The 16,949-nt window shown below is 42.2% G+C and overlaps 1 protein-coding gene and 1 long non-coding RNA gene across 2 annotated transcripts in view; both read left to right on the top strand.

Annotated features, from left to right (window-relative positions):
- The window catches only part of LOC120042183 (epidermal growth factor receptor kinase substrate 8-like protein 2), a 19,128-nt gene extending 3,513 nt beyond the window's left edge, over nt 1-15,615 (top strand). The window contains exons 3-10 of the mRNA XM_038987053.1: nt 2,855-3,023; nt 3,313-3,347; nt 3,541-3,649; nt 6,328-6,459; nt 7,297-7,378; nt 8,203-8,389; nt 9,744-9,876; nt 13,400-15,615. Of these exons, the coding sequence (XP_038842981.1) occupies nt 2,855-3,023; nt 3,313-3,347; nt 3,541-3,649; nt 6,328-6,459; nt 7,297-7,378; nt 8,203-8,389; nt 9,744-9,876; nt 13,400-13,474 (922 nt within the window). The 3' untranslated portion in view covers nt 13,475-15,615. The remainder of the gene's footprint in view (nt 1-2,854; nt 3,024-3,312; nt 3,348-3,540; nt 3,650-6,327; nt 6,460-7,296; nt 7,379-8,202; nt 8,390-9,743; nt 9,877-13,399) is intronic.
- LOC120042184 lies at nt 3,975-6,320 on the top strand. The gene is made up of 3 exons (XR_005476045.1): nt 3,975-4,004; nt 4,256-5,962; nt 6,015-6,320. It is a non-coding gene; the product is annotated as an uncharacterized LOC120042184 (long non-coding RNA).
- Nucleotides 15,616-16,949: the final 1,334 nt, after the last annotated feature.

The following is a 16,949-nucleotide window of genomic DNA, read 5'->3' as shown; positions in this document are numbered from 1 at the left end:
AAATCTGAATAAAAGGTCAGTAAGATACAAGGTTAACTCAGATAGTCCGTGTCCCTGTTGGTCAACATCAGATGTGTTCATCTGAAATCTGAATAAAAGGTCAGTAAGATACAAGGTTAACTCAGATAGTCCGTGTCCCTGTTGGTCAACATCAGATGTGTTCATCTGAAATCTGAATGAAAGGTCAATAACAACCTCTACCTTTATAGATGGGAGTGATTGTTATGCTATTATCCCATTGATAACACGTTATCGAAAGCCTGCTGTTTAAGCCTGCAATTTATCAGAATGTATATGTTGTTATAAGCTTGTATGAGCCTTTATAATGTCTTATGGGGGCTTGTCATATGTCCAGTGATGTAGTGATAAACTCTGATTGTCGGTCTGGGTGAAATAAATGATGTGGTAAACTAGTGTTTACCCTCCACTACAACCCTGGTTATGTGTTTACCCTCCACTACAACCCTGGTTATGTGTTTACCCTCCACTACAACCCTGGTTATGTGTTTACCCTCCACTACAACCCTGGTTATGTGTTTACCCTCCACTACAACCCTGGTTCTGTCTCTGTGTTTACCCTCTACTACAACCCTGGTTATGTCTCTGTGTTTACCCTCCACTACAACCCTGGTTATGTCTCTGTGTTTACCCTCTACTACAACCCTGGTTATGTCTCTGTGTTTACCTTCCACTACAACCCTGGTTATGTCTCTGTGTTTACCCTCCACTACAACCCTGGTTATGTCTCTGTGTTTACCCTCTACTACAACCCTGGTTATGTCTCTGTGTTTACCCTCCACTACAACCCTGGTTATGTCTCTGTGTTTACCCTCCACTACAACCCTGGTTATGTGTTTACCCTCCACTACAACCCTGGTTATGTGTTTACCCTCCACTACAACCCTGGTTATGTGATTACCCTCCACTACAACCCTGGTTATGTGTTTACCCTCCACTACAACCCTGGTTATGTCTCTGTGTTTACCCTCCACTACAACCCTGGTTATGTGTTTACCCTCCACTACACCCTGGTTATGTGTTTACCCTCCACTACAACCCTGGTTATGTGTTTACCCTCCACTACAACCCTGGTTATGTGTTTACCCTCCACTACAACCCTGGTTATGTGTTTACCCTCCACTACAACCCTGGTTATGTGTTTACCCTCCACTACAACCCTGGTTATGTCTTTACCCTCGCCTACAACCCTGGTTATGTCTCTGTGTTTACCCTCTACTACAACCCTGGTTATGTGTTTACCCTCCACTACAACCCTGGTTATGTCTCTGCGTTTACCCTCTACTACAACCCTGGTTATGTGTTTACCCTCCACTACAACCCTGGTTATGTCTCTGTGTTTACCCTCCACTACAACCCTGGTTATGTCTCTACGTTTACCCTCTACTACAACCCTGGTTATGTGTTTACCCTCCACTACAACCCTGGTTATGTCTCTGTGTTTACCCTCTACTACAACCATGGTTATGTCTCTGTGTTTACCCTCCACTACAACCCTGGTTATGTCTCTGTGTTTACCCTCCACTACAACCCTGGTTCTGTCTCTGTGTTTACCCTCCACTACAACCCTGGTTATGTCTCTGTGTTTACCTTCCACTACAACCCTGGTTATGTCTCTGTGTTTACCCTCCACTACAACCCTGGTTATGTGTTTACCCTCCACTACAACCCTGGTTATGTCTCTGTGTTTACCCTCCACTACAACCCTGGTTATGTGTTTACCCTCCACTACAACCCTGGTTATGTCTCTGTGTTTACCCTCCACTACAACCCTGGTTATGTGTTTACCCTCCACTACAACCCTGGTTATGTGTTTACCCTCCACTACAACCCTGGTTATGTCTCTGTGTTTACCCTCCACTACCTCCCTTGTTATGTGTTTACCCTCCACTACAACCCTGGTTATGTCTCTGTGTTTACCCTCCACTACAACCCTGGTTATGTCTCTGTGTTTACCCTCCACTACCTCCCTTGTTATGTGTTTACCCTCCACTACAACCCTGGTTATGTCTCTGTGTTTACCCTCCACTACCTCCCTTGTTATGTGTTTACCCTCCACTACAACCCTGGTTATGTCTCTGTGTTTACCCTCCACTACCTCCCTTGTTATGTGTTTACCCTCCACTACAACCCTGGTTATGTCTCTGTGTTTACCCTCTACTACAACCCTGGTTATGTCTCTGTGTTTACCCTCCACTACAACCCTGGTTATGTCTCTGTGTTTACCCTCCACTACAACCCTGGTTATGTCTCTGTGTTTACCCTCCACTACAACCCTGGTTATGTCTCTGTGTTTACCCTCCACTACAACCCTGGTTATGTCTCTGTGTTTACCCTCCACTACAACCCTGGTTATGTCTCTGTGTTTACCCTCCACTACAACCCTGGTTATGTCTCTGTGTTTACCCTCTACTACAACCCTGGTTATGTCTCCTGTGTTTACCCTCCACTACAACCCTGGTTATGTCTCTGTGTTTACCCTCCACTACAACCCTGGTTATGTCTCTGTGTTTACCCTCCACTACAACCCTGGTTATGTCTCTGTGTTTACCCTCCACTACAACCCTGGTTATGTCTCTGTGTTTACCCTCTACTACCTCCCTGGTTATGTCTCTGTGTTTACCCTCCACTACAACCCTGGTTATGTCTCTGTGTTTACCCTCCACTACAACCCTGGTTATGTGTTTACCCTCCACTACAACCCTGGTTATGTCTCTGTGTTTACCCTCCACTACAACCCTGGTTATGTCTCTGTGTTTACCCTCCACTTAAACCCTGGTTATTTTAATTTGAACCAACTCAAAATCCCTGTTATTTCGCCACCTCTCCCTTGCAGAGCGGACTGGCCACGGGACCAGTGTGCCTCTACTTACTTCCCTAAGTTCAGGAACGGGTGGGAGCCCCCAGCTGAGCTGTTCAGGACCTCCCCATGGGAGACAGAGGGATCAGGGGAACCTTTCATGTCCTCCATGTCCCGCCCGATGTCCCCACACAAGTCAGAAGAGGTGAGAGGGAGGAGATTGATCAGTAGGAAAACAGCTGTAGTAATTTCTGGACTTCTGTCCGTTTCAGTCTTTATAGTAGACCTCCCACTGTTAGTTCTTCATTTGTTTGTTTACATTTCTTCAGTGACTTTTCTTCTCGCTCATAAGCTCTTCTTGGGTTTGCAAATGATGTTTTATGAAACACGGTTTAATTACTTTGAGCTCAGGGTGTTAGGACAGTCAGACACACACAGTACCAGTCCATAACATCACTTTACAATGATAATATCGTCCTCTCTCTCTTTTTCAGTTTTTTGGAACCCAGTCTTCTAGCTCATCAAATGGGTCAGTTAATGATATTTCTAGTTAATGTGATTCTACATTACAACACACACTACTACTTTTCTCATTGTTGTTATTTATTTATATTTTATTTTATTTATCCTTTAATTTATTTAACTTTGTTGTTTCTTGAGCTGCATTGTAACCTCTACACACATGTTAAGACTGACTCTGTGACATTTATCTCCTGTCTCAGGTCCTACAATGGTCTGGCGTCCTCGTCCCGTAAATATGCTAAGATCTGCTACCACTTTGTGGCCCGCAACGCCAACGAACTGTCAGTACTGCAGGACGAGGTGGTGGAGGTACAACATCTATATTATAATACTGTCAGTACTGCAGGACGAGGTGGTAGAGGTACGACATCTATATTATAATACTGTCAGTACTGCAGGACGAGGTGGTAGAGGTACGACATCTATATTATAATACTGTCAGTACTGCAGGACGAGGTGGTAGAGGTACGACATCTATATTATAATACTGTCAGTACTGCAGGACGAGGTACGACATCTATATTATAATACTGACAGTACTGCAGGACGAGGTGGTAGAGGTACGACATCTATATTATAATACTGTCAGTACTGCAGGACGAGGTGGTAGAGGTACGACATCTATATTACAATACTGTCAGTACTGCAGGACGAGGTGGTGGAGGTACGACATCTATATTACAATACTGTCAGTACTGCAGGACGAGGTGGTGGAGGTACGACATCTATATTATAATACTGTCAGTACTGCAGGACGAGGTGGTAGAGGTACGACATCTATATTATAATACTGTCTGTACTGCAGGACGAGGTGGTAGAGGTACGACATCTATATTATAATACTGTCAGTACTGCAGGACGAGGTGGTAGAGGTACGACATCTATATTATAATACTGTCAGTACTGCAGGACGAGGTACGACATCTATATTATAATACTGTCAGTACTGCAGGACGAGGTGGTAGAGGTACGACATCTATATTATAATACTGTCAGTACTGCAGGACGAGGTGGTAGAGGTACGACATCTATATTATAATACTGTCAGTACTGCAGGACGAGGTGGTAGAGGTACGACATCTATATTATAATACTGTCAGTACTGCAGGACGAGGTGGTAGAGGTACGACATCTATATTATAATACTGTCAGTACTGCAGGACGAGGTGGTGGAGGTACGACATCTATATTATAATACTGTCAGTACTGCAGGACGAGGTGGTGGAGGTACGACATCTATATTATAATACTGTCAGTACTGCAGGACGAGGTGGTAGAGGTACGACATCTATATTATAATACTGTCAGTACTGCAGGACGAGGTGGTGGAGGTACGACATCTATATTATAATACTGTCAGTACTGCAGGACGAGGTGGTGGAGGTACGACATCTATATTATAATACTGTCAGTACTGCAGGACGAGGTGGTAGAGGTACGACATCTATATTATAATACTGTCAGTACTGCAGGACGAGGTGGTGGAGGTACGACATCTATATTATAATACTGTCAGTACTGCAGGACGAGGTGGTAGAGGTACGACATCTATATTATAATACTGTCAGTACTGCAGGACGAGGTGGTAGAGGTACGACATCTATATTATAATACTGTCAGTACTGCAGGACGAGGTGGTAGAGGTACGACATCTATATTATAATACTGTCAGTACTGCAGGACGAGGTGGTGGAGGTACGACATCTATATTATAATACTGTCAGTACTGCAGGACGAGGTGGTGGAGGTACGACATCTATATTATAATACTGTCAGTACTGCAGGACGAGGTGGTGGAGGTACGACATCTATATTATAATACTGTCAGTACTGCAGGACGAGGTGGTAGAGGTACGACATCTATATTATAATACTGTCAGTACTGCAGGACGAGGTGGTGGAGGTACGACATCTATATTATAATACTGTCAGTACTGCAGGACGAGGTGGTGGAGGTACGACATCTATATTATAATACTGTCAGTACTGCAGGACGAGGTACGACATCTATATTATAATACTGTCAGTACTGCAGGACGAGGTGGTGGAGGTACGACATCTATATTATAATACTGTCAGTACTGCAGGACGAGGTGGTGGAGGTACGACATCTATATTATAATACTGTCAGTACTGCAGGACGAGGTGGTGGAGGTACGACATCTATATTATAATACTGTCAGTACTGCAGGACGAGGTGGTAGAGGTACGACATCTATATTATAATACTGTCAGTACTGCAGGACGAGGTGGTAGAGGTACGACATCTATATTATAATACTGTCAGTACTGCAGGACGAGGTGGTAGAGGTACAACATCTATATTATAATACTGTCAGTACTGCAGGACGAGGTGGTGGAGGTACGACATCTATATTATAATACTGTCAGTACTGCAGGACGAGGTGGTAGAGGTACGACATCTATATTATAATACTGTCAGTACTGCAGGACGAGGTGGTAGAGGTACGACATCTATATTATAATACTGTCAGTACTGCAGGACGAGGTGGTGGAGGTACGACATCTATATTATAATACTGTCAGTACTGCAGGACGAGGTGGTGGAGGTACGACATCTATATTATAATACTGTCAGTACTGCAGGACGAGGTGGTGGAGGTACGACATCTATATTATAATACTGTCAGTACTGCAGGACGAGGTGGTGGAGGTACGACATCTATATTATAATACTGTCAGTAGTTTGTCTCATGCAAAATGAATGTTAGATTTAAATGATGTAAATGAACAATTTGGAACTATCGTGAACATAATGCTGATATCTTAACCTAAACCATTAGTCAAATTCATCACAGAATTGTTATACAAATTGAGTACATTAAGTAATTCGTTTAAGAATGATTACCTGCTGCATTTAAAGATAAATAACCTACAGCACTACAGACTAAACTTCAGCTCCGTCGTCCTTGTGGTGTTGAGATATAAACATAATCATCATAATTATTATCATTGTGGCCCTGCAGGTGATAGAGGACGATAAACAGTGGTGGAAAGTGAGGAACAGGAGTGGTCAGTCAGGATACGTCCCCTCCAACGTCCTGGAAGTGGTCACACTAGAGGAACCACACGGCATGGCTGAACCCCTCTATAGCCAGGTAACATTATACACACACACACACATGGTGTACACATGCACACACACACACACACACACACACACACACACACACACACACACACACACACACACACACACACACACACACACACATGGTGTACACATACACACAAACACACACAAATACACACCACATGCACACACACATATGTATGTACGCACACATACACACAAACACACACAACCACACATATGTATGCACGCACACATACACACAAACACACACCACACACACAACCACACATATGTATGCACGCACACATACACACAAACACATACCACAACATACACACACACACACATACACACAAACACATACCATAACATACAAATACAAACATGATGTTATACACTCATAAATTCAGTGTGTAGACCTTTAATTCTGTACACACACACACCATCATGCTACCAACCCTCCTCCATACTGTACAAGCACTGTACCAGCCCTACCAATTATAAAGCAGTATATTCTGTAAGCTATTTTAACACACATTCTTATGGAACATTATTTTTTTTAAATAATGTTGGAATGTTCAACCTGTTTCCCCTAACAACATCCTTTCACATAGAGTGTTGTGTTAGTCAGCATCTGGAAAAGCACTGTGTAAATCCCATTCATTCATTCATTATAACATCCTTCCACATGTCTTCCTCCCTGTCTCCTGTGTGTGTGTGTGTGTGTGTGTGTGTGTGTGTGTGTGTGTGTGTGTGTGTGTGTGTGTGTGTGTGTGTGTGTGTGTGTGTGTGTGTGTGTGTGTGTGTGTGTGTGTGTGTGTGTGTGTGTGTGTGTGTGTGTGTGAACGTGGACCCCCAGGCTGGCCAGCCCTACAGCCCTACCTCTCCCTCCAGCTCTCTAGGAAGAGGGGATAGCTTTGACATGAGCCGCTCCAAAGACTGTGAGTCTCTTGCAGCCGCGTTGGCATGGGTGGGCCCCGCTGGGTGGGCTGGGACAAAAAAGACAAGTTGCTATACGCTTTGTTTATGGCTATATGTACCATGCCATTGCCTACTTCCTTTTTTCACTTAGCAAACAAGAGAAATGTTCTCTCAGCCTCATGACAAAATGTGTACAATAGCATGAGATTAGCTATAAAACTGCACACTTTTCTCTTTGCCCCCCCCCAATAAAAAAAAATTTGGGGGCCCACCCAGATTTCTGTAGGCCTACCCACCAACTAATTTCTGTCTATGATACTGGTCTCAGGTTTAATTTCCTACTGATCAATCTAGATAACTGCTTATCTTAGCTATCTGAGCTATCTTTGCTTCAATGTTTTTACAAGTTTCCTCATTTTAGCGAAGAAGACCTAAGCCCTTATAGATTAGTAGGAATGCCTCCTAAACAGTTACTTTCTCTGTCTCTCCCTCCTCCACATTGTTACCTCTGTCTCGCTCTATCTCTCTCTCTCCCTTTCTCTCCCTTTCTCTCTCTCTGTCTCTCTGCGCTCTCTGTCTCTGGCTCTGTCTCTGTCTCTGTCTCTCTCTCTCTCTCTCTCTCTCTGTCTCTGCTCTCTCTGTCTCTCTCTGTCTCTCTCTCTCTCTGTCTCTGTCTCTGTCTCTCTCTCTCTCTGTCTCTGTCTCTCTGCTCTCTCTCTGTCTCTGTCTCTCTCTCTGTCTCTCTCTCTCTGCTCTCTCTCTCTGCTCTCTGTGTCTCTCTTTCTCTTGTCTCTTTCTCACTTTCTCCCCGCCCCGCCCTCCTCTCCGTCCTCCCTTCCCCCAGCTCGGACACACCAGATGGATGAGGTGAATGATGAGTTGTTGAAGAGGATCACTACTAATAAGTCCAATCCTCCTGGCCGTAACTTCAGGGTGGAACGCCCCTCAAGCAGCAGCTCCACGCTCCTCACTTTCAATTCCAGCCCACCGCAGGTCACCGCCTGGCTCAATGCCAAGGGATTCTCTAAACCGTGAGACACCCCACACACACACACACACACACACACACACACACACACACACACACACACACACACACACACACACACACACACACACACACACACACACACACACACACACACACACACACACACACAACCACTTAATACACACACACACATATTATCATATGTGTCATCAGTTAACTCATGGTGTTATCATGATATATTACCTGGTCATCAGTTAACTCATGGTGTTATCATGATATATTACCTGGTCATCAGTTAACTCATGGTGTTATCATGATATATGACCTGGTCATCAGTTAACTCATGGTGTTATCATGATATATGACCTGGTCATCAGTTAACTCAGTGTTATCATGATATATGACCTGGTCATCAGTTAACTCATAGTGTTATCATGATATATGACCTGGTCATCAGTTAACTCATGGTGTTATCATGACCTGGTCATCAGTTAACTCATGGTGTTATCATGACCTGGTCATCAGTTAACTCATGGTTTTATCATGATATATGACCTGGTCATCAGTTAACTCATGGTGTTATCATGATATATGACCTGGTCATCAGTTAACTCATGGTGTTATCATGACCTGGTCATCAGTTAACTCATGGTGTTATCATGATATATGACCTGGTCATCAGTTAACTCATGGTGTTATCATGATATATGACCTGGTCATCAGTTAACTCATGGTGTTATCATGATATATGACCTGGTCATCAGTTAACTCATGGTGTTATCATGATATATGACCTGGTCATCAGTTAACTCATGGTGTTATCATGCTTTATGGACTTCAGTGAGATACTGTACATAAGTGTACTATTAGTAATCAGGTTATACCCATGTCTGGGTATAGAGCATTATGGTTAATGTAGTCTCTGTTCCCTACAGGACGGTGGAGTGGCTGGGTATAGAGCATTATGGGTAATGTCGTCTCTGTTCCCTACAGGACGGTGGATTGTCTGGGTATAGAGCAATATGGGCAATGTAGTCTCTGTCCCTACAGGATGGTGGAGTGTCAGGGTATAGAGCATTATGGGTAATGTAGTCTCTGTCCCTACAGGACGGTGGATTGTCTGGGTATAGAGCATTATGGGTAATGTAATCTCTGTCCCTACAGGACGGTGGAGTGTCAGGGTATAGAGCATTATGGGTAATGTAGTTTCTGTCCCTACAGGACGGTGGAGTGGCTGGGTATAGAGCATTATGGGTAATGTAGTGTCTGTTCCCTACAGGACGGTGGATTGTCTGGGTATAGAGCATTATGGGTAATGTAGTTTCTGTCCCTACAGGACGGTGGAGTGGCTGGGTATAGAGCATTATGGGTAATGTAGTCTCTGTTCCCTACAGGACGGTGGATTGTCTGGGGATCCTGACGGGTGCTCAGCTCTTCTCTCTGAACAAGGAGGAACTGAAGGCAGTGTGTGGAGACGAGGGAGCCAGGGTCTACAGCCAGACCACCGTGCAGAAAGCCCAGCTAGAGGTCTGTTTCATATACACACACATACACACATATACACACACGCTCTCATATATACACATACACACACACACACACACACACACACATACACATACATACACATACACATACACACACACACACACACACACACACATATACACTACCGTTCAAAAGTTTGGGGTCACTTAGAAATGTCCTTGTTTTTGAAAGAAAAGCAATTTTTTTGTCCATTAAAATAACATCAAATTCATTAGAAATACAGTATAGACATTGTTAATGTTGTAAATGACTATTGTTGCTGGAAACGGCAGATTTTTTATGGAATATTTACATAGGCGTACAGAGGCCCATTATCTGCAACCATCACTCCTGTGTTCCAATGGCACGTTGTTAGTTAATCCAAGTTTATCATTTTAAAAGTCTAATTGATCATTAGAAACCCCTTTTGCAATTATGTTAGCACAGCTGACAACTGTTGTCTGTGTAAGAAGCAATAAAACTGTCCTTCTTTAGACTAGTTGAGTATCTGGAGCATCAGCATTTGTGGGTTCGATTACAGGCTCAAAATAGCCAGAAACAAATAACTTGCCAAGAAACTGAAGATCTCGTACAACGCTCTCTACCACTCCCTTCACAGAACAGCGCAAACTGTCTCTAACCAGAATAGAAAGAGGAGTGGGAGGCCCCGGTGCACAACTAAGCAAGAGGACAAGTACATTAGAGTGTCTAGTTTGAGAAACAGACGCCTCACAAGTCCTCAACTGGCAGCTTCATTAAATAGTACCTGCAAAACACCAGTCTCAACGTCAACAGTGAAGAGGTGACCCCCGGGATGCTGGCCTTCTAAGCAGAGTTGCAAAGAAAAAGGCATATCTTAGACTGGCCAATAAAATGAAAAGATTAAGATGGGCAAAAGAACACAGACACTGGACAGAGGAAGATTGCTAAAAACGTGTTATGGACAGATGAATCTAAGTGTGAGGTGTTCAGATAACAAAGAAGAACATTTGTGAGACGCAGAAAAGATGAAAAGATGTTGGAGTGCTTGACGCCATCTGTCAACCATGGTGGAGGCATTGTGATGGTCTGGGGGTGCTTTGGTGGTGGTAAAGTGGAAGATTTGTACAGGGTGAAAGGGATCTTGAAGAAGTAAGGCTATCACTCCATTTTGCAACGCCATGCCATACCCTGTTGACGGCGCTTAATTGGAGCCAATTTCCTCCTTCAACAGGACAACAGCTCCAAACTATGCAATAACTATTTAGGGAAGAAGCAGTCAACTGGTATTCTGTCTATAATGGAATGGCCAGCACAGTCACCGGATCTCAACCCTATTGAGCTGTTGTGGGAGCAGCTTGACCGTATGGTACATAAGAAGTGCCCATCAAGCCAACCCAACTTGTGGGAGGTGCTTCAGGAAGCATGGGGTGAAATCTCTTCAGATTACCTCAACAAATTGACAACTAGAATGCCAAAGGTCTGCAAGGCTGTAATTGCTGCAAATGGAGGATTCTTTGACGAAAGCAAAGTTTGAAGGACACAATTATTATTTAAATAAAAAATCATTATTTATAACCTTGTTAACGTCTTGACTATATTTCCTATTCATTTTGCAACTGATTTCATGTCTGTTGTCATGGAAAACAAAGCCATTTCTAAGTGACCCCAAACTTCTGAACGGTAGTGTACACACACACACACACACATTCTTACACACATACATACACACACACACACATACTTACACACATACATACACACACACACACACACACATACTTACACACATACATACACACACACACATACTTACACACATACACACACACACATTCTTACACACATACATACACACATACAGTACACTCACACACACACACACACACACACACACACACACACACACACACACACACACACACACACACACACACACACACACACACACACACACACACACACACACACACACACACACACACACACACACACACACACACACACACACACACACACACACACACACACACAACATGTAAAGTGTTGGTCCCATGTTTCATGAGCTGAAATAAAAGATCACAGAAATGTTCCATACGCACAAAAATCTTATTTCACTCAAATGTTTGTGCACAAATGTGTTTACATCCATGTTAGTGAGCATTTCTCATTTGCCAAGATAATCAATCCACCTGACAGGTTTTGCATATCAAGAAGCTGACTAAACAGCATGATCATTACACAGGTGCACTTTGTGCTGGGGACAATAAAAGGCCACTCTAAAATGTGCAGTTTTGTCACACAACACAATGCCACATATGTCTCAAGTTTTAAGGGAGCGTACAATTGGCATGCTGAGAGCAGGAATGTCCACCAGAGCTGTTGCCAGAGAATGTAATGTTCATTTCTCTACCATAAGCCGCCTCCAATGTCGTTTTAGAGATTTTCGCAGTACGTCCAACCGGCCTCACAACCGCAGGTCATGTGAAACACCGCCTGCCCAGAACCTCCACATCCGTCTTCTTCACCTGCGGGGCGGTCTGAGACCAGCCACCAGACAGCTGATGAAACTGTGGGTTTGCACAACTGAAGAATTTCTGCACAAACTGGACAGAAACCATCTCAGGGAAGCTGATCTGTGTGCTCATCGTCCTCACCAGGTTCGTGACCTGACTGCAGTTCAGCGTCGTAACCGACTTCAGTGGGAAAATGCTCACCTTTTGATGGTCACTGGCGCCCTGGAGTGGTGTGCTCTTCATGGATGAATCTGGGTTTCAACTGTACCAGGCAGATGGCAGACAGCGTTATGGCGTCGTGTAGACGAGCGGTTTGCTGATGTCAACATTGTGAACAGAGTGCCCCATGGTGGCAGTGGGTTATGGTATGGGCAGGCATAAGGTACGGACAACAAACACAATTGCATTTTATCAATTGCAATTTGAATGCATAGAGATACCGTGACGAGATCCTGAGGCCCTTAGTCGTGCCGTTCATTCACCGCCATCACCTCATGTTTCAGCATGATAATACACGGCCCCATGTCACAAGGATCTGTACACAATTCCTGGAAGCTGAAAATGTCCCAGTTCTTCCATGGCCTGCGTACTCACCAGACATGTCACCTATTGAGCATGTTTTGGATGCTCTGGATCGACGTGTACAACAGCGTGTTCCAGTTCCCGCCAATATCCAGCAACTTCACACAGCCATTGAAGAGGAGTGGGACAACATTCCACAGGCCACAATCAACAGCCTGATCAACTCTATGTGAAGGAGATGTGTCGCGCTGCATGAGGCAAATGGTGGTCACATCAGATACTGACTGGTTTTCTGATTCACACCCCTACCTTTTAAAAAAAAGTTATCTGTATTCCCAGCCATATGAAATCCATAGATTAGGACCTAATTCATTTATTTAAATTGACTGATTTCCTTTATGTAACTCAGTAAAATGTTTTAAAAAATGTTGCCATGTTGTGTTTGTATTTTTTGTTGAGTGTTTGTTGGGACGTGTGAAACTAAAGCCTGTATTACTGTTTCCTAGAAGAGCAGTGGGGATTCAGAACTCCAAGAGATCATGAGAAGACGACAAGAGAAGATCGATGCCGGCAAGGACTGATCTGGGCATGCGCACTGACTTTCAACCAATCACAGCCCAGCATGGCTGGTTACCATAACAACCCTCTCCAGTACTAACCAACCATAAGCCTTCCCCTCCCAAAGCGCCTTCCCTTTCACAAACCAACAGTTTTTTTGTTTTTTTTGTCAGACAATTGACTTTTAATATTGGCATGTACTATAAATGTTGTTATATACATTTTTTAAAATTGTATATTTATTGTTATTGTTTGTGAATGTGTATGTTTACTTCTTTCTTCACTGATGTTCTCTGGTGATTATGAGTGCTGCTCTGTCTGACACTAACCACGTTTCCATCCAGCCATTTCATGCGGAGGAATTACCTGACGTATGCAAGAAGTTACGACTGGGCTGATGGAAACATTAAATCCTGGTACAATTGTAGAAATGCCGACAGACAATTTCTTCGTTCGACATGGTGAGATCTTTTCGTGTCGGGTAAAATTAATAATGCAAGATAAATGGTAGTGGAAATGCCTTTATGCATAAATATTGATATAATAACCATCATATTGAAGTCAACTTGGAGTCAGGCGACGATATGTTGTCCTCCCACTACGACTCGGGAAACCACGCAGTTTATCAGGCTACAGAGGAAGTAATGATGAACTTCACAGGGTGGTGAAAGTGTACGGTGATGAGCTTGATGCGCCTTTTCCAATAAATATCGAGGGTATTATTCCAGCGACATGTTGATAGATACTTGGCTGCCGTTTGACAAAATGACAAAATAATACCGCTTTTATCCATAATAATCTCATAATGTAGGTATCCTACTCGCGCTGCATTTGCGAGCTGTTGTTGGCACGTTCGCTAAATAACACATATGTTGTTTTTGTGACGAGACCTTCAAGAGTTTAAAACTTCCATTGGGAATTTAACAGCAAAAGTACTTTTTATGTGCACTACGCCACAGTCTTTTATCCGTAAAAAAAATAAGTTTGATGGAAACACATCTCTGGTGGGGAAAATGCGAATATTGTTTTATGGCAGATGTTAGAATATTTGCATGAAAATATGTCACTAATTGGATGAAAAACCTGGCCACTGTCTCTTAACTTTGTATCGTGGTGAGGGACCATATTATAACCTGGCTACTGTCTCTTAACTTTGTATCGTGGTGAGGGACCATATTATAACCTGGCCACTGTCTCTTAACTTTGTATCGTGGTGAGGGACCATATTAAAACCTGGCCACTGTCTCTTAACTTTGTATCGTGGTGAGGGACCATATTAAAACCTGGCCACTGTCTCTTAACTTTGTATCGTGGTGAGGGACCATATTATAACCTGGCCACTGTTTCTTAACTTTGTATCGTGGTGAGGGACCATATTAATTTTGAGTGAGTATGTGTTTTATGGCTTGTATGTCTCCCATGTTTTATCTCCAGGGATTTATGGAAAACATTTTTTTTTTTTGTCAAATCAAATCCATAAAGGTCCTCAATGTATATTGTATTAGATGTTAATGTTCACATAACGGATTATTCTAACCTACAGTAGTAGTACAATGTTATACCTTATAATACGTAGCGCTGTATGTACGTTTTGAGCATTTTGAATTTTATTCTCATATCCAGTCACACATAATTGCAGCTGTTTAACTAAATACACTTCTGTAATTCAGTTTACATATTCTATATTACTAAATACACCTCTGTAATTCAGCTTACATATTCTATATTACTAAATGCGGTACTGTAATTCAGCTTACATATTCTATATTACTAAATACACTTCTGTAATTCAGCTTACATATTCTATATTACTAAATACACTTCTGTAATTCAGCTTACATATTCTATATTACTAAATGTGATACTGTAATTCAGCTTACTGCATTTAGTAATATAGAATATGTAAGCTGAATTACAGTACCGCATTTAGTAATATAGAATATGTATCTGTAATTCAGCTTACATATTCTATATTACTAAATGCAGTATCTGTAATTCAGCTTACATATTCTATATTACTAAATGCAGTATCTGTAATTCAGCTTACATATTCACGGTCTATATGAAGTACACTTTACATGTACAATATTAATCCAATCATATTTCTGTTCTGTGTACATGTTTGTTCCTCCAATAATAAACCCAAGGTCGAAATTCAAACTGATTAAGCTTTGTGGACATCGCTTTTTTTTATTTTTTTTTCACTGTTCCATGATTCACAGAGAACTGTACGGTAATCACACACACAGAGTAATCTGAAGTAGTGGAGAGTAGATAACTGTTTGTTTTTTATGTTTAACCCAGTGTCTTTTTTGAAGGATATGATTCATGTAGTTATGTAAATACAGCTAATTGGTGGTATAGAATTGGTAGAGAAAGTCTTCATTTTTTTTAAACGTAGTTGGTAGAGAACTTCTTCCATGTTAAATTTGTTCTATAGTACTGTTGTGGAACACTTGATACAAAACAAAAAAATTAAGCAGACACTAATTGAATTGTATAATAGTGAATCTTTAATACATATGAGCAGCTGCAAGGTAGGTCTCTCACTGGTCGCAGTCAGGCGAGGAGCTCGAAGAATAATTGGCTGTATGTCCCTTTATATAATGGGAGGTGATCATACAATCAAATTGTTTACACAACAGTTATTTTATAAAAAGGAACAGTTCCAACACAGAACATTAAGCCTTAAAAAGATCCAACAGCTCAGCCCAAATTCTGCCACCACAGGTACTGTACGATCACTACAATGTTTTGTCGTTGTAATAAATATAAGACGTAGCCAAAGAATAATGCAAAAGTAGATTATCAATTCACTATCAACCTGTTTCTTTTGTCTGGGAAAAAGAAAAACAGACAAACAGTTTTATTCTGGTCTGATCTTACAGAAGAGAAATCCATTAGCTTCTCCATTAGCTTCTCCATTAGCTTCTGCTTCCATAAACAGGTCCATGGACAGAGTGAGCATAATGGAGGGAGGGGGGGGGGGGGGGGGGTAGATTACTGCCAAAATGTTGTAACCACAGCAACCTATCTCCATAGAGCTCCCCTTAGTGTACAGATGTAAAATAACAACCACACTTTACAGAGAAATAGCTCAGTCACATAGTCTAAGGTCGTTTTCAATAGGGCATATTGTAGCAAAACGTTTTGCAATGGACAACAGAAAATTCGATATTCCTATTGGACAATTTCGGGTTATACCTCGTTGTTTCAAAACGTTTTCTCCCAACTGAACAGGACCCTGAACTCGGTGAAGGCAACTCACATTCACAGCACAGTGAGTGTCCTGTCGTTGATAGACATGATAGTCTTGTACTCAAATAATAACATTTAAAAAAAGGTCTTTAAAAAAAAAAAAAAATGACAATGCTAATTTTTTACAGTGTATAAGACATGTTTGAAAACTCGGTTAACACTATACTATGGTAGAAAATACCACACAGCAATGTAAACCACACAGTATTATCACCACCACACAGTCAGGCCACTCAGATA

Source organism: Salvelinus namaycush, unplaced genomic scaffold (assembly GCF_016432855.1).
Source record: "Salvelinus namaycush isolate Seneca unplaced genomic scaffold, SaNama_1.0 Scaffold63, whole genome shotgun sequence".
Taxonomy (NCBI): Eukaryota; Metazoa; Chordata; class Actinopteri; order Salmoniformes; family Salmonidae; genus Salvelinus; species Salvelinus namaycush.
Note: the sequence above shows the minus strand (reverse complement) of the source record. Positions and strands in the feature narration are given on the sequence as shown.